Here is a 19646-nt window from a genome sequence, read left to right as displayed (position 1 = left end):
CCCGTCTCTACTATAAATACAAAGAAATTAATTGGCCAACTAATATATATAGAAAAAATGAGCCGGGCATGGTGGCGCATGCCTGTAGTCCCAGCTACTCGGGAGGCTGAGGCAGGAGGATCGCTGAGCCCCGGAGATTGAGGTTGCTGTGAGCCAGGCTGACGCCAGGGCACTCACTCTAGCCTGGGCAACAAAGTGAGACTCTGTCTCAAAAAAAAAAAAAAAAAAAAAAAAAAAAAAAGATGACAGAAACATAGAGTCATACTATTATAGGAATATCATTGTAAATATTTGTGACCATTACTGTTAATTCAATAATATTATATGTTATTTTTACTTTAGTTTGAAGTGTTTTGCAGACATTAAAAAATTAATTTTATGACTGCCTCATAGGAGGTACCAATATTAGGACATTCTGAGATTAATCATCAGTTACCAATTGACTACCAATGTTACGCCTAGTCCTTTTTTAGGTACTATAAGGCATATGGAAGAAGAAGAAGAAGCCGTAGCTTCTCTCAGGAAATTGTTCTGGGCAACAAGATATAAGTACATGAAATACTTAGGGAATGTATATATATGAGGAGCTATGGTTCACAATTCAAAATAATGTAGGATTTCAGGCAGGAGAGAGGTAAGTGTTTGGGAGTAAAAAGTTAGACAAAACTTCACAAAGGAGGGGAGCCTTCAGTGGTCCCTAAAGAAATACTGACTGGTATAGGAGGGACGTGTGGGACAGGACCAGGACAAACACATGCCCTGAGTTTCCTAGAGAGCTCCAGTGTCTGTCAGGTAAGTATCCTCAAGGTGGAAGAAATATAAAGAAACAGAAGAAGAAGAAGAAAACCACTGGGATGGTGATAGCATTTGAGTTTGTATGCGTGAGTGTGAATGTGTCAGGGCTGGGGAAGAATGGAGAGATTGCCTGATCGGACAGGAATGGTCATGTTAAGGAACATTAAAAGATGAGGTCTCATAGCTAAGGGTGAGATTTTGCCGACCAGTCTAAGAATTTAGATTTCAACCTGATAAGGTCTAGGGACCTCTTGTAAATTCCTAAACAATGGAATGACATGATCAGGGAAAAGCTTTAGAAAACATAGTCTGGCAGCAGTTATCTGCTGATCTTCTTGTCCCCAACTGTCACATTTGTTAAATGAGACAGACTTGCTCTACATTCCAAATCCTGTCATCATCCTAGGAGATTTCAACATTTAATGGAAGATTCGGCCAATGGCCTAACTTCGCCATTTCTTGACCTCATTAATTCTAGCTGCCTTCACTTCTACTCCCAGAACTGCACCCAAGAACTTACATTAGTTAAAACCATGCCACACAGAAATCTGAAATGCAATAGCCCAAATTCCACTCTTTCCAGCCCTCTGTTGTCTATCCTCTCATTCACCTGGTCACTCCTCTCAATAGCTCTTCTTTGCTGGGCTTTGTCTCACTGACACACTTTCCTTGCTTGTGCCTCTGTCCTTTTGCTGCACATACTTGGACAATGCAACCCTAGATCCAGTGCTATAAAATATGTCTCCCCCTTTACATCCAGGCTTCTAAACAGACTGGTGCCACTGCAAATGAATGTTCCCTCTTGCTGCTGAATCCTAAATTCTACTCATCAGTGCTCGTATTTGTCCACGATCATGTTCCTCTAACATTCCCTTCAGTAACGATTCAGCACAGACATAATCATCCTCAGGACCACTGCTCACTTTCAGCAGAACATAACTTTGTCTTTTCCTTGATGAAAAATCGGAGGCTTTAAAGTGATCTCCCTCAACTGCATACAAATGTTAGCCCCATCCCTACCTATTATTCCTCCTTCCCTCTGTCACAGAAGATGAAGGGCCTCCCCGCTTTTCAAGGTCAAAACCAAGGTCAGTCCCCAAAACCAAACCTTTGATTCTCTTCTTCCTGCCTCCTCTAAGACTCTGTCATCAAAAAATCTTTCCTCCTTCCTATATCCTTGACCCTGCTCCTTTCTTATCTTGTAACCTCTTAACCCATAAACACAGGTCTCTTACACCATTAAAAACCCTCAGTTGACCTGAGTTTCCCTCTAGGTACTATCCTATCCCATTCTTGAAGTTCCAAATTTTTAGGTAAGCTTTCACTCATCTTACAAGATATTCATAATCTTTCCTCCTTTTGTATTTGTGTAATTTGTGTTGCATTTACCCTATAGAATACTCATTCCTGTATGTTCTCATCTACCCTACCAGGTCATAAGTTGTTTCATTTTGACTGTAAGTAATACCTAGTGCCTAAAACTACACTTGGCACATAGTAGGGGCTCATCAAATTTTAGCATATGTATTATTTATCATTGCATTCCTCATACCTCTTGCATAACAATGTTTCTTAAATATTGCAAAATCAATCAATTTTGAACTAATTAATTATTAATTAATTAAAGCTGTAAGAATGAATGAATTCTCTTGGTGAAAAAGAAGCGTAGATAGAAGGCTTACCTATATAGTAGGTGGTGGAAGGGAAAGAAAAACCAGTGAATAACATTAAAGAAAATGCCTAGGAACCTCCAAAAAATGTGTTTATGGGGTAAGAGGTTAACAATCCAAAGGCATATTATCTACTTCATATTATAAATTATCTTTGAAACAACATTTTCTTCTGCCAGTCACCAAGGATGAAGACATTTCTCAGACTGTCAGTGACTCAGTCTTTGATGTAGTGTGGAGAACATGAGAACCAAATGGAATGGTGGTGCATTACCTACTTGCATTATCTAGTTTTCCCTGTGCCTCCTATGTACAGGTAGAAGAGACTAACTATAACCACAAAGGAAGAAATTTTGAAACCAAATTTGAGGTTGTTTTTTTCTAAAATGTGTTCAAGTGAATATATCAAAGGAATTTACTATATTAAATGACTTAATTTTTTTTACATAAACAAAAAGAGCTGGGCCGGGCACGGTGGCTCACGCCTGTAATCCTAGCACTCTGGGAGGCTGAGACGGGTGGATCGATTCCTCAAGGTCAGGAGTTCAAGACCAGCCTGAGCAAGAAGGAGACCCCATCTCTACTAAAAAAAAAAGTAGAAAGAAATTAATTGGCCAACTAAAAATATATAGAAAAAATTAGCCGGGCATGGTGGTGCATGCCTATGGTCCCAGCTTCTTGGGAGGCTGAGGCAGAAGGATTGCTTGAGCCCAGGAGTTTGAGGTTGCTGTGAGCTAAGCTGATGCCAGGGCACTCTAGCCCAGGCAGAGTGAGACTCTGTCTCAAAAAAAAAAGAAAAAGAAAAAGAGTTAATTTGTGTCTTGTTCTTGAATCATTTTACAAGAATACCCTTTTGCCAAGTCTTTTGTGTTATGGCTTTTTGATTTGAGTAGCATTTCTTTTGAACTTTTGCTGTTTTTAATACAGCCAAGATGACTGGCTTTTTTAAAGTGCTATTTTTGGACAAATACAAGGAGAAATTAATCATGGTGCCCAAGTGATGGTCCGGGTGTACTATTTCATTACTTTCAGTTTAGTCTGGGAAATATGTAACCAGTTTTTCACCCAGAGAGTAAAAATGTTCCAATTTATTAGAAAGTACTTGTTATTGGAAGCAGTCAATGACAGAAGTGTGATAATAGAAACCATCTCCACTACTTCTGTGCAGGCAACACCAGCCAGTCATTGTACCGAGGTATGGCTTGAAAAATCTGGATGTCCCTCTCCAAGATAAGGTTCGTGACATTGCTGGTTCTAGACAAGACACTTTAAAATGCAAAAATCTCTAGGAGTGGCAACTCCATTTTTAATGTATGTCCATTAAAGAAACACTCCAAGAGATCACAGGATGCCTAGATTGGCAAACAAAACAGCAAATTTGCAAATTTTGCAAAGAACCAATGCCAACGATAAATGCTGTTTATAATATTGACTCAACAAATTCCCATAGATCACTCAACAGACTCCAAAGATGGCAGGACACTGGTGTACCAGAATATGCACAGAATTGTCTACAGTGTTCAAAAGGCTGGATATGGATTTGGAGAGAATGAGAGCTATCAAAAGGCAATCTGAGAAAGGAAAAATTGGCATGAAAAGCCTCAAAGAGCCTCCATCTCCTCCTTTTTTCCCCAAGTCACTTCCAAGATATACCACCTACAGGCAGACTTGATCTTACTCTTATCTCCCCAATGTTATGAGACCTTTTCTATGTGTATCACTCTACTCTTTTTGGCCTGTAGGTGCAGTACCCCCAAGGCTGTACCACCTATCGAGTAGTGAACATGAAGCCCCCAGAGTTGTATAGTGCCCAGCCCACATGGCCATGTAGCATCCCTGCCTTCCCCCATTTTTCTCACTATGTAAGCTGCACCAAACTTCAAGGCTCAGGTCCCACTCAGTCTCCCTGATGTGAAAGAAACTTTCTTCAATTTCTCTTACCTAAAATGTCTCATCTTTTTCACAAAATGGCTTTGGCTCATGAGTTTATAATGCGAGTCTATTCGAAAGGCATTCTGGAGGCCAAGAGAATACATACAAAAGTCCTGGAGCCCAACCACCCTTGAACATCCTCAGAATGCAAGTGATGTAATAGGAAAGACGTTGGACTGAGACACAGGGAATTTGGATCTAAAGCAACTCTAACTAAATTGTCATGTGACCACAGGCAAGTCACATAAACTGTGTGTCAGTTTCACATTTATAACATAAAGGAGGTAAGGTAGCTAAGACACCTCAAAGGCACCTAACAATTCCAATATTTTGTAGTCTTGGAATGTCATCTCCAGATTAAGGGCATTTGAGTCACTTACAGCCACCGCATAAAGGGAGAACAATAAGTGGCCTTTGAGTTCTGGGAGTTGTCTGGGAGACAACTCACCAAATGTTCCATTTATGTCAATGTATCTCAAGCCAGATGACATGTATGAGGGTAACTTATCTCACAAAGCATATTCCTGCCTCTCCCTCCAGCACCAGCCCTTCAGATAGATTTTTTTTTTCTTGTCTCTAGTCTAGGAAACCTAGCACATAGCTGTCATATTTTCACCAGCCCACTAACATTTGCTAATGTTAACTGCCTCCCACTCTCAGCTACAACACCCACCTTCCAAATCTATGACAATGCTAATAGAGGACAAGCATCTACTACAACAACTTATATATACAGCTCTAAATATAGGAACACTCTCATTTTAAACACATCTAAAATGTAAACTTTATGTTTACAAGTGTGTGCATATATATGGGACAGAGTATTTGCTTTGCAAATGAATTCATCATGGAATTCCTTAATGTGCCAGGTCTTCATTTCTCTTTCTCTTCACCACCTCCCACTCAAATAATGTCTTACACTTTTTACTTATTTATAGCTGCTCAAGAATACATCCGTTGTATAAAGTAGGTTATCTTGCATTCATAAAGATTAATGGAAAGCAAAATGCATTTCTTTGAAGCTGGAAATTCTGGCTACTTTCTTTGATGTCTCAGGTGTGGAGTTTATATTTTGCGTAGCTAGGACCTGAAACTATATCTGGCAACACTATGAACATAAAAGCCACATGAATCTTAAATACCTTCCAGAGTCCACCATGGTACAACAGCCTTCTACAGAAATTTGAGTCTGCAAGAGCCCCTGGCTTCACAACATCCACCATGGCTATGAGAAGTGAGCTCATGATGTTGCTTTGTGAAGGTTTCTAAGGCAACAGTTGTACCTTTCACTCAGACCAATAGCTGTCAGCTGGGGGCAGCTTAAAAAGTTGGAGTCATTCTGGCTCCTTACGTAATAAAGGTTAACAGGCAAAATTCTAACTACATTTCTGGGAGTGGTAAAGCTATTTTTAGTAATGGTGGCGCTCTGGAAAATTTCATCTTTTGCTGTGAAATGCAAATGCGATTTTTCTCAGTCTGCAAATGGTAAGCTCAATCATGTTTGTTTGTTTTCTTAAACTTGAGTTTTGTGTGTTTTATGTTTCTCTTTACCCCAGGGGTTTCCTTATCTGTAGGCACACACAGAAGAGAACAGGAACAGAGTGGCCCACCCTAGTTTAGGATAGGTTGCAAATTACCTCTCTGATGCTAACAGCACAAGTACATCAACAAAGGTTTTATTTCATCCAATTGTTGGTATTCCCTTAGAGGTTCATACAAACTAAGAACCTAACAAAAACAAAACAAAAAACACTGCCACTCTTAAGTTATCCTCTTCTCAAAACAAAAATTATTTTTCCCCTACTTCCAGAAATATACTTGTTCAGGGCTCAAAAACTCAGAACCCAACTGACTCCTGGCTCCCTAAAAACATAGACTTAATGGGAATAACCAGGCTCGTGGTTGGAATGGGCAGAGGAAAAAGCACTGGACCAAGAATCAGGAGGCCTGAGATGGGATCTGAACAAACCATTTAACCCTTCTGGCCTCAGTTTCTCCATTTATAAAATACAGATAATGATACCTATACTTTTATTGTGATCATATGAGATAGTAAACTTGAAAATGCTTGGGAAACTATTAGGTTCTTCACAAAGCAATGTTCTGCTTATTTGTGTACATCTCACTCCTGTGACCTTGTAGAAAATTGAGGCTGAATGTTTCCAAAAAATGAGAAAAGACTGGGCAGTAAGGCTAGTTTCAACAAAGCCTTCTTTCTCTATCCCTCCCTCCCTCTCTCTTTCCCAATACCACTCTATCCCTCTTTTACTCTACCTTCTGGAAAAATATAAAAGTAACAATTGACCTTAACACTCTAGTCCAATAGTCATTACTTTTCTACATTTTTCAACCACAGTCAATATTGAAATTAGATAACTGATTATCTGCTCAATGCAGGGACCTGTATTAAATTATTATCAAAATCATATTACGAAGAAATTTTCTGCTTCTAGAGAAGCTTAAAGTTTGAATCAGCACCTTTTTGTTTACCACTCGTTCAGCAAATATTTATGTAGTGCAAACTTGTGCCAGGCACTAAGAATTCAGAAATGCACAAGGAAGACATATCTCCTTTCCCCTGAAGTTCACAATCCAGAGAGGGAGATAGATTTATAGTCTCTTATTTTATAGTTTAGGAACAAGAGACGCAATAGTTGAGAAAGTTTGACTCTACCTGCAACTCCCCTTCCATTATACTGAGTAGCTGGATGAGGTCTTCTTTGGATAACTCCAGGGATTTCTTAGTCTTTCGTTCACTGCCTCCAGATGTTTTTAGGTGTCGTTTGACAGTTCCTGAGGCCATGACATCATCCTCCTTCCTACTTGATTTGTTCTTCTTTTTTGCATCTTCTGAGAGACTTTTATCACCGGCATTGCTGATGATGGAGGACTTGGGGCAGGAGATATGCCCATTAGCTGAACTTTCACTACCTTGATTTCGGGATCTCATTCCCACCTACAACACATGAAAAAAGATAAGATGTTATTTACTGCCACTGAAATTATTTTTGTCCAAATACTTAGAAACTTATAGCAGCTTTACAACATAAAAAAAAACCCAAATGTATACATCATTAAAGTCCTCAGGAAACCCTTCTGATGGTCTTCAGAAGAAAAATAACAACATGATTTTAACCTGACAGACACCTCAAGTAAAATGATCAAGACAAACATCAACATTGCTCAGTCATGTTGATGATATGTATCTTTGATGCAATGTGATGAGAATGGCACTTCACTCTTGTGGTCTTTCTCCCCAAAACACTGTACTCTAATCTAATAATGAGATGCCAGACAGATCCAAATTGAGAGACATTTTACAAAATTTCTAACCAGTAATCCTTAAAAGTGTCAAGGAAAATCTGGCCTGGAGCAGTGGCTCATGCTTGTAATCCTAGCACTCTGGAAGGTCAAGGCAGGAGGATTGCTTGTGCTCAAGAGTTCGAAACCAGCGTGAGCAAGAGTGAGACCCCATCTCTACTAAAAATAGAAAGAAATTAGCCAAACAACTAAAAATAGAAAAAAAATTAGCCGGGCACAGTGGCACGTGCCTGTAGTCCCAGCTACCAGGGAGGCTGAGGCAGAAGGATCGCTGGAGCCCAGGAATTTGAGGCTGCTGTGAGCTAGGCTGACGCCATGGCACTCACTCTAGCCTGGGCAACAGAGTGAGACCCTGTCTCAAAAAGAAAAAAAAAAAAAAAACAACAAGAAAAAATCGAAAAACAGCCATACCAAGAAGAGCCTAAGGATACATGACCACTAAATGTACTGTGGTATCCTGGATGGGATCATGGGACAAAAAAAGGACAGTAAGGAAAAACTTAAGAAATCCGAATAAACCATGGATTTTAGTCAACAATAATATATCAATATTGGTTCATTAATTATAACAAAGGTACTATATTAATGTAAGATGTTAATTATAAAGGATACTGGGGGGGGGGCATATGTGAACCACCTGTATTATCTTTGCAATAATCCTGTGAGTCTAAAATTGTTCTAAAACATAAAGTTTATTTATCAGAAAATCCAAACCTCAAACCCTGCCAGGAACCAGTGGGATGTCACAATGTGCAGAAACATCCACCTAGGGCGGAGGGGGCTTGAATGGAAAGAGGAAAAGGGAAAAGCAAAGAGAAGAAGAGGATGGTATAATTTTTAGTGATGTGGAATTCTATTTTTCCATAGCTTTTTTTTTCAAAATGAAGCCTTTTTATGTCAGTCATTTCCAATAATAAGAGCACAAAGAATTGGGAGAAAATAGACCAATTTCAGAATCAAAATTTAAAACAATATTTTGAGGTAAAATAGAGAAAAAAGCCAAAACAGCAGCTAAGAAACTAACTTGCCCCATGGGAAGCACATTTGAGTCATTCCATGATGAATGCCTTACAAATTCTCCTGCAGTCTCTGAACAAAAGAACTCAACCGACAGGTATGTTACAAACAAACATACTGAACTCAAAAGCTAGGACTGAAATGGCTCTGAAAAGAACTCAAATATCCTGCAGGCTGTACTACAAAATTTGCCTAAATCATTAATATTGTAGTTTAGCTCATGGCCCTATTTAAAACCCACAGTATTATTAAATCATAGCCCTTTCCCTAAACAGCTAAGCAACAAGATTTTCATTGTTCATTTCAGACAAAATACAGGGATTTTGTTGTCTGAAAGTAAATTTCTTTTATGAACCTAACCATAATTAAGAAAGTAAGTAAAGTTTAAAAAAACCCAAAACATTAGGTTTATAACAAAAAAATAAACACAGTATGACGTTTCCTTTCAGATAGTAAATATTCAGTTCTTCAGTGAATCTTGAAATCTATACTCACGTTCCTTTTTTGAACTGAACTCTCACAACCAAAGGGACCCTTTTATGTGAGAGCAAACTTTCTATACAGCACCCTAACTTTGAACAATATAAACCCAAGACGTGGTCCTTGACCCTGGCACCCTGTTTTCTGGTTCATTCAGTGATTCATTCTCAACTTTAGAGCATCTTCTCTGCTTCCATGATAAACAAATAGATGTTTCTTTGTAACAGAAGCCAGAGCACTTTAGAGCAGACCGACTGTCTCACAGCTTATTTGTGGGCAGAATGGGCTGACTTAAATCCCAAGTCAAAAAAAAAGGAGAGATGATGCATAAAGAGTTTCAAATTTAACTCATGACCTGTTACACATCACAACTAGGACATATGGGCTTCTCAAATTGAATCGTGATTCCCTACCACTCCGTACCACATGCGAATTCCTTTTATCTGAAATAATTTTTCTATAAGATCTTAAGGATCTTTGAGATGATGCATCAAATATTGATTTGACTTCAATTTGAATCATGAGTTAATAGAGATCCCAGATAATAGTTCCAAAAGCACAGAAGTGAGGGGGTGATGTTTTAAGCTTAATCATACACAGCCTGAATCTTATACAGTATTTGTATCTGACTATATCGTATATTTGTGCCTTATCTCCCTGAATCTTCTGAATCTTTTATAGCCGTGGTCTCTAACCCCTAGGCCATGAGCGGATACTGGTCCATGGCCTGTTAGGAACCAGGCTGGACAGTAGGAGGTCAGCGGCCAGGAACAAGTGAAACTTCATCTGTGTTTACAGCTGCTCCCCATTATTTGCAACACTGCCTGAGCTCTGCCTCCCCACTTTTCCCCACCTCACCCCTGGCCATGGAAAAGTTGTCTTTCATGAAAATAGTCCCCAGTGCCAAAAAGATTGGGGACTGCTGTTTTATTGCATCCATAGCATTAGGACATTCCTAAGAAAGGACAAATGCAATAGCTAACTATATGTTACATGCATTTACTCAATCATAATTGTATTTGCAAACATACAGAAAGTGGAGTCTTTTTATTATAGTACCAACTTTCTATATGTTAAGTTCTTTCTAAAATAGGCACAAATACACGATATAGTCAGATACAAATACTGTATAAGATTCAGGCTGTGTATGATTAAGTTTAAAACATCACCCCCTCACTTCTGTGCTTTTGGAACTATTATCTGGGATCTCTATTAACTCATGATTCAAGTTGAAGTCAAATCAATATTTGATGCATCATCTCAAAGATCCTTAAGATCTTATAGAAAAATTATTTCAGATAAAAGGAATTCACATGTGGTATGGAGTGGTAGGGAACCTGCAGTTAATGTTTTTAAATAAATTTTATTATAGTGTTATAGTATTTTTACAGAAAAAAAAACTCCACACATTTTAGAGTTATCTCATTATTTTATATCATTAATCAAGTTGAAAGCTTGAGTTTCCTGTTGCCTTCCACATTAATTCCCTTTGGCTGATGGAAAAATCTCATGTGGTAGACCCATGATGCTAATTCTGTTTTAGCAAATATTTTTCCTTTGTGACACTGAAATTTCATTACTTTTCCTTTGGCATGAGCACATAGATTTTTGTTCTTTCTTGAAAAGCCAAATAGGGTCTTCTATCTTTATCACCACGACAAATTCAACCATCAGCACCTGTTCTATTTCTCGGGAATGCAAAGTACTCAGTGATAGCAAACTAGTCAAGAAATGTTTTAGGAAGTAATTAGCAACTATGAGGGAGAGAAACATAATTTCTCATTAGCACAACTAAGTCTACCATCAATAATCTCTACCTTGAACTGCTTTATTCCATTTTGCAGGAAGAAAAGGTCCAAACAATAATGGACTTCCATGTATCACAATTGGTAACATTCGTACTCTTTAATAGCTCTCACTTAATGTTTCTTAAGTGTTATACATTGTAGTAAGCATTTTACATACATTATCTCATTGAATATTCACATGACCCCTGTAAAGTAGGTGATATTATTCTCAGATTTATAGATGAGGCCACTGAGGTTTAAAGAGATTAAATATCCTTTCCTGGATCACACAGCTACTCCTGGTGAATAGAAGAACTAGGATTTGAACCCAGGTCTGACTCTAAATATCTACTCACTGTACAACTTTCCTCTAAGTTCCTAAACACAAGCAAAATGGAATGGGGTGGGGGATACCTCATAAATCAGAGGATCAAGAAAAAGTTGCAAGTGCTAAAATAATGTTTTCTCATTCCACACTACGGAATTTGAGAAATTCATGCATATGTTTTCCTGCATAGACACTCTTGCATAGACGCTCCTGCTTCACATAGCAATTTAAACTATGTTACTAAGCAATAATACTTTTTCTGAAATCGTTAACCTCCTGCAGAACTGGTAAAATGATGAATCACTCAAAAAATCTTCCTGAGAAGCAACCTGGTCAATTATTAAGGGTACAGGTTATAAAAACAGGATGCCAAGTCTGAACAGGAACAATTACAAACTTATTGTGTTAAAAGCCCCAGAGCTGAACAATAGTAAACATTTACTCGGAGTTGGCCAAATCCTGTCTATTGTGGTTACAGGGGTAGCAGGCAGGTAACAAAAAAGGCATCTGGATCTCCGTAGGCTTCTTAATAGTTGATTGCATGGCTGCAAGTTTAAGACATGTAGAAAACAGACTTTCTGAAAGAAGCCAAGAATGCCTTTGCTTCATCCCAGTGTACAGCTTTGAAGAAAGCTCTCCCCCAGAAAAAGGTATAAATAAGCTGAAGAGCATATCAGGTTTTATAACCTTTTTTTTCAATCACTGTTATTTGGGGCACAGATTCTTCTTTTTAATAATCAAATTATCTTAACATGAATATACTTGCTTTTCTTTTTTAATAGTCAGTCAGTAATACTTGTGTTGAATTTGCTGACTACAGTGTGAAGAAAAGAAAGACCCAGGCCTGGCGCGGTGGCTCGCTCCTGTAATCCTAGCACTCTGGGAGGCTGAGGCGGGTGGATTGTTCGAGGTCAGGAGTTCAAAACCAACCTGAGCAAGAGCGAGACCCCGTCTCTACCATAAATAGAAAGAAATTAATTGGCCAACTGATATATATAGAAAAAATCAGCCGGGCATGGTGGCTCACGCCTGTAGTCCTAGCACTCTGGGAGGCTGAGGCGGGTGGATTGTTCGAGGTCAGGAGTTCAAAACCAGCCTGAGCAAGAGCAAGACCCCGTCTCTACCATAAATAGAAAGAAATTAACTGGCCAACTAATATATATAGAAAAAATTAGCCAGGCATGGTGGCACATGCCTGTAGTCTCAGCTCCTCGGGAGGCTGAGGCAGGAGGATCTCTTGAGCCCAGGAGTTTGAGGTTGCTATGAGCTAGGCTGACACCATGGCACTCACTCTAGCCTGGGCAACAAAGCGAGACTCTGTCTCAAGAAAAAAAGAGAAGGGGAGGGGAGGGGAGGGGAGGGGAGGGGAGGGGAGGGGAGGGGAGGAGAGGGGAGGAAAGGGGAGGGGAGGGGAGGAGGGGAGAGGAGGGGAGGAGAGGGGAGGGGAGGGGAGGGGAGGAGGGGAGAGGAGGGGAGGGGAGGGGAGGGGAGGGGAGGGGAGGGGAGGGGAGGGGAGGAGGGGAGGGGAGGGGAGGGGAGGGGAGGGGAGGGGAGGGGAGGGGAGGGGAGGGGAGGGGAGGAGAGGAGAGGAGAGGAGAGGAGAGGAGAGGAGAGGAGAGGAGAGGAGAGGAGAGGAGAGGAGAGGAGAGGAGAGGAGAGGAGAGGAGAGGAGAGGAGAGGAGAGGAGAGGAGAGGAGAGGAGAGGAGAGGAGAGAAGAGAAGAGAAGAGAAGAGAAGAGAAGAGAAGAGAAGAGAAGAGAAGAGAAGAGAAGAGAAGAGAAGAGAAGAGAAGAGAAGAGACCGAATGTTATTCCAGACCTTCCTCTTTTATCTATGGTCATCTCTCCTCTTCCCTCCCCCTCCCACATACAATATTGGGCAATGCTAGAGCATACTGTTCGGTGAATAATACCACAGGAACCAGAAAATGTAAAGACTTTGAGTCATTTATGCTGAACTAACAAATATTTCTAGAACATTCAAACAGAAAAAAGAAACAATAGTCTATAGCAATTCTAGTCCCCAAGCTTCCTTAGCTCCTACAAATCTTGACCTTGAATTTTCCCTAGTATTGTCACTCCTGTTCTTGCCCCTTTTCAGATTTGTCTTTTTCTGCTATGATTCAACATTAGTCAAAATATTCTCCATCCCCACCACCAACGAAAATGTCTTTTCTGCATAAATTAGGTTTTGGCATCTTTCCTGTGCTTCTCAAGTATGCAACTCCTCTCTGTTCCTGGTTTTATCTATGTGTATTTTTAAGACCCTACCTAGCACATAGGATGAGATGCCACAACAATTTTATATATTTAATTTCTATTTTTAAAGTACTTTATAAGGGGATGGGTATATACAGCCACAAGTAAGATGTGCAACATTTGGGGGATGGACATGCTTGAGGCTCTTACTCGAAGGGGGAGGAAGGCATGGGCAATATATGTAACCTTAACATTTGTACCCCCATAATATGCTAAAATAAATAAATAAAGTACTTTATAGAATCATAAGAAAAAAATATAATACATAATAAAAAGGAAAGCACATAATTACAGAAAAGCTGACATTTTATAGTGTGGCCTGGCAAAAGGCCTACTACAAGTAGGGCTTCCAGAACATTACCACAGAACTGTCCTGCTTCTTTCTTTTAGACTTAAATGACAATACCCAAAGCACCCAAAAGTAAAGGCAAAAGAAAACATCTGTTCTAGTTTTATGTCATCAGTGAATTTTAAGATGCAAAAGACCAATTAAGTCAACTAGTTTATTCTCTATCAATGCCAGATTATTTCCTGTGTGTACATCTTGTTTACTTGGTTCAATCTGCTTATAAATATCCCAACTCATGAAATGTTCAAACACTTCTCATGAGGTTGTCATTTATTCTAATAGCACATATTGTTCAGAAATGTTCCTAGGTTTTGCCCTAAACTTCCTTTACAATTTGCTTTTGTTCTCTTTATCCTATTTATGCAAGAAGCCATGTTAAATGATTCTTTTCACTTCTCGTTATCTGCACTCATCAAATCCTCTCAAATAACTAAGGTTTTTGCTCATTTAAAGTATTTTTTATCTTACTAGGACAGATCTATCCAGACAAATTAAAAATTTCTTTAAATAATTTCAGAAAATGTTAGAATTCAGGGAAGGGGATGCTCTTGGAGTCAGTGCAGTGATGCTGTAATCAAAGGCCAAGGAAAATATTATAACTGTGGCAAAATAGAAAAATATTATTCTACCCCAGCTTACAACCATGGTGAAATATTTTATGAAGTTGAAATATCCTTCAAGGATGTTATCAACAGACCTAGAAAAGTTTCCAGAAAAAAAAAAAAAAGACAGAAAATGACAAGAGACTAGATCAGGAAACTACCACGGAACAAGAAATATTTTTAAATTAGCATGCCTGAGTCTGAAAGAATGTACAATTTGAGTTCTAAACTTTGAATGATAACATATGGTGACCTCTTTTACCAATATTTTAATGAAAATACCCAGATTGATTGACTCTTTTATCATAATGTCTGCTGCAGCTGCCTTTGACTTTCCATTCTATCAGCCATAACCTAGTATTCAAGATCCTCCATTTCCAGAAAAATTATATTTCTAGCCTTACCTTTCAATACCGCCCTTACATTTACCATGCTTATTTATTCACCAACTAAAAATTATGTCTGGGGCCAGGTGCGGTGGCTCACGCCTATAATACTAGCACTTTGGGAGGCTGAGGCAACCTGAGCAAGAGTGAGACTTTGTCTCTACAAAAATAGAAAAATTAGCCTGTTGTGGTAGTGCACACCTGTATTCCCAGCTACTCAGGAGGCTGAAGCAGGAGAATCACTGGAGCTCAGGAGCTTGAGGTGGCAGTGAGCTATGATGACACCACTACACTCTAGTCAGAGTGACAGAGGGAGATGCTGTCTCAAAAAAAAAAAAAAGATTATGTATGATATATTTTATTTTTGTATCTTTGCTCATGAGTTTCTTTTCTAAAATGGTCTATTCTTCCCCTGTACTCTTCAGGCCTCCTCTGAGTATTTCAACAGGTATCATTTTTCCTTTCTTGGAAATTTTATATATTTACTTGTTCTTTTTTTTTTTTTTTTTTTTTTTGAGACAGAGTCTCACTTTGTTGTCCAGGCTAGAGTGAGTGCCGTGGCGTCAGCCTAGCTCACAGCAACCTCAAACTCCTGGGCTCGAGTGATCTTTCTGCCTCAGCCTCCCGAGTAGCTGGGACTACAGGCATGTGCCACTATGCCCGGCTAATTTTTATATATATATATATATCAGTTGGCCAATTAATTTCTTTCTGTTTATAGTAGAGACGGGGTCTTGCTCTTGCTCAGGCTGGTTTTGAACTCCTGACCTCAAGCAATCCGCCCGCCTCGGCCTCCCAAGAGCTAGGATTACAGGCGTGAGCCACAGCGCCCGGCCTACTTGTTCTTCATATTAATTATTTGGCACTTTCATACTTATATAATTGTTATTGCCTCAAACATATAATCTCCTTGAGGAGACTTAATAAGACTTTTTAAAATCATCAAAAGACCAATTGATAGACATCATTTGATGGCTTGAATTTATAACATTTTAGATATAAGAATATCTAAATGAACTTATTGTTTATTTATAGAACTTATTGTTTCCAATTAAAATGACCAGATGAAAATATAATTAGAATCAAGAAAGATTTAGATACACTTGTGGTCAACTGATGCCAAAAGCAATTAGTAATATTTGGCAAAATTTCTAACACATAAAATTTTTGTTAAAGTAACACATACACTTTGGTATAAACATAGTGAATTAAATACTGGCATTTATTTCCACTCTCTCCTGAAATGCACTAAAATAAAAATAAAGAAACAAAAGATGACAGAGAAAATAGGAGTGTAAATGACAGCTGATCAGAGATGTCAACACAATTTTGGAGAAAGGAAAGTAGATGGAAGAGTGGGTACTGACTTTTGACACCTAAGTACTGGCAAAGTGGGAAATGAAAGAGATGCAAATAGCTCTAATTTTCCCCCAATTAGCCTGAAGAGAGGGAGGTATCAGCTCCACAGAGCAACAGGATAACCAGTATGTCTGAAGTCACAGAGCCTGGGTGGTTGGCAGGATTCAAACCAGATCCCTCCAGATTGAAGCTGGAACTTCTTTTTTTTTTGAGACAGAGTCTCACTTTGTTGCCCAGGCTAGAGTGAGTGCAGTGGCGTCACTCTGGCTCACAGCAACCTCAAACTCCTGGGCTCAAGCAATCCTACTGCCTCAGCCTCCCGAGTAGCTGGGACTATAGGCATGCGCCACCATGCCTGGCTAATTTTTTCTATATATATTAGTTGGCCAGTTAATTTCTTTCTATTTATAGTAGAGACAGGGTCTCACTCTTGCTCAGGTTGGTTTCGAACTCCTGAGCTCAAACGATCTGCCCGCCTTGGCCTCCCAGAGAGCTAGGATTACAGGCGTGAGCCACCACACCCGGCCAAGCTGGAACTTCTTATACTACATCTTTGTCACTGAGCCTGACATGTGGTACATAAGCACACCTGTTGGCCATAAGCACACCTGTTGGCCACCCCTCCACAACATCTCTCTCCCCTATTCTAGCTAATACTGACTCTTCCTCTGCAAAACTCCTGTAGCACACCTAGTCTATTCCACCCATTGAGCACCTGATTATATACAGTCTAGTCTGGGTCTTGAACAGCTTCTGGTGTTAGTCTTGTTGACCCATCTAGAATAGAAACCACTTTGCGTAAGAACAGTGTTTCTATTTTATCTCCCTGAAATAACTAGCATGTAGCACCTGTACTCCTCCCACTTTACAACTGAGGAAAACAAGGCTCAGAGTCACGGAGCTGGTGAATGGGATAGTTGGAACTAGGACCCACATATCCTCGTGAGCATTTCCTAAACATACACCAAGACCGAAGGATCTGTGACCTTGCAGGCTGGGTGTTGTGCTTCACCCCTTTATACTCATTTCCAGCATCTGTAACAGGTTTTTGTTTTTTCTTTTTTACTTCCTTCACAGAAATAAGGGAGGCTACTGTCATTTATATGAAAGAGAAAAGCATTTAACTGTCTAGCAATGTACTGTTATATACAGTTGTGAATACATAATGTCATACTGTTTTCTGGCATTTTCAACATCAATGATTCATTCTTGAACCTCAAATACATTTTTATATTTGTCACACTTTGTTATTGTAATTCTGATGTCACTGTTCCACTGGACATAGTTTATCATATGTAAACTTTGATTACATAGAAAGAGTAAGGGCCTCAAATTTAGGTGATTATGATAACTCTTTAGATTCCTGGTAAATTTTACCTATATTTTTCCTACTTGACCACTATAATTTTTTCAGATATTGTAATAGCACTGTATGGCCTCTGAAGAAAAGGGAATGTCTCCATTTACTTTAATTAAAGTTGCTAAACACCTGGAAAATTACCAGACTGCTGGTTAGCCAGGACTAGAATTCCTTCCTGTATTTCATCTTCCCTAAAAAGTCCCAGGCCCAGAATTGAATAAGAATCAGTCATTTCTCTCCCACTAGCAAAATAGCTCTCTCTGTAGCCAGAAAGACAAGTATCTTAGATTTTTCTCAGCAGTCTATATTTGCAGAATTATTCTTAAATATTACCTTCATTCTCAAAAACAACAATGACAACAGTAACCAATATTTACTAAAGAGCTTTTTGTGCGTTGAGTAGTGGGTTAAATACTTGACATATGCAGTATCATCTCATGGAATGCTTATAACAACCTGGTAAAGCAGATATTATCATTGTTCCTCTTTAAAGATAAGAAAAAGGAGGCCAGGCACAGTAGCTCACACCTGTAATCCTAGCACTTTGGGAGGCCGAGATGGGAGGATCACTTGAGGCCAGGAGTTTGAGATCAGCCTGAGCAGCATAGATAGACCTCATCTCTACAAAAAACAGAAAAATCATCCAGGTGTGGTGGTACACACCTGTGGTCCCAGCTACTTGGGACACTGAGGCAGAAGGATTGCTTGAGCCTAGCACAGGAGTTTGAGGCTGCTGTGAGCTATGATGATGCCACTGCACTCTAGCCCCAGTGACAGAAGAAGACTGTCAATCAATCAATCAGTCAATTGATAAAGAAAAAGAGACTTAGAAAGGTATATAGTCATTTGCCCAAATAATATGACTAGTACCTAGGAATCGCTGAACTAGAACACATTCTGAATTTTTCATGTGTAAGGAGAAGTCTGAATAGAAGCTTTTACCACCGTGTCAGGACTAATGGAATGCAAATACATTCATAGACACCCTTTCATGAGGCTGAAATAAGTTTAGTCTCAGGGTATAGCATCTCCAAGCAGTCTTAAACAACAATAACCAATATGAAATCCTGCTATTCCAGATTTCTTTCATTAATTTCTATTCTCATAATACCTTTTTCTACTAAGATCACATTCTCTTCCCTCGCCACTCCCCTCACACTGCCTTTCGACTCCTTAATACTTGAGATCTTCAAAGGAGCTAAAGGGTAACTTTGCTCTCAGAGTCTTGACTTTTGACTTTTTGAGTTGGGAAAGTCATAAGACTCCAGAAACATAATAATTTTATGACAACTGGATATGAGTTAAACTGATTTTTTTAATTAGCTGCATGAAGAAAAATTCTAATGTGTGGATTAGCTAATTCTTAATTCTATTAAGCCAACTGTAAAAAATTTCTTGATAGAAAAATGTTTATCTTTATACAGCAAGTATTCCCAAATGATTTTATTGCATTTTCAAGAAATATGAGGCAAATCTCAATTGACAGTCAGTGTGAACAAGACGAGTTAACCTCCATGGGGAGAAAGACATGCAGTGGTTTGGATGATATCACTGCTTCATGCTGACAAAAAAGAAGAATGAAATACTGCACAAATCAGCCCATCTGTGTGCTGAGAATGACTTCATGCATTCTAATTGCCTGCACACACGTCAACTGTATTCAGGTGTTCTTTAAATGTCTTTCCTTTCAAATCCCTAGAGTATCTGTTAACATAAAAGAACAACTTAAAATCAGTTGTAATGTTTGGAGTCTGGTTGTGTTTTGCTTTGAACTCCTCCTGACTTCTGTCTCTTCTAATTGGCCCTGAGCATCTTTTGTCTTAGATTAGATCAAAGTATAGGGAGCCTAAATTGAAAACAGACCATAGCTACTTCATAAACCAAGAAAGGAGAAAAGTAAAAATTATTCCTATTAAAACACATCCTATGAATGCAACTGAAACCATAATTGTCCAAGATGTTTGTCTGGTTTTTACAGATGTTTATCACTCTGATGCTGTGT

General features: G+C 39.1%; 1 protein-coding gene across 2 annotated transcripts in view; it reads right to left on the bottom strand.

Moving 5' to 3' along the window:
- FILIP1 (filamin A interacting protein 1) overlaps positions 1-19646 on the bottom strand; it is a 207663-nt gene that overhangs the window by 90964 nt on the left and 97053 nt on the right. For both annotated transcript variants that reach the window (XM_076003180.1, XM_012743151.3), the window contains exon 2: positions 7072-7353. In XM_076003180.1, coding sequence (XP_075859295.1) covers positions 7072-7353 — 282 coding nt within the window. The remainder of the gene's footprint in view (positions 1-7071; positions 7354-19646) is intronic.

The sequence above is a fragment of the Microcebus murinus genome, chromosome 5, assembly GCF_040939455.1.
Source record: "Microcebus murinus isolate Inina chromosome 5, M.murinus_Inina_mat1.0, whole genome shotgun sequence".
NCBI classification, from domain to species: Eukaryota; Metazoa; Chordata; class Mammalia; order Primates; family Cheirogaleidae; genus Microcebus; species Microcebus murinus.
The sequence above is the reverse complement of the archived record's forward strand: the minus strand, read 5'-3'. Positions and strand labels throughout refer to the sequence as shown.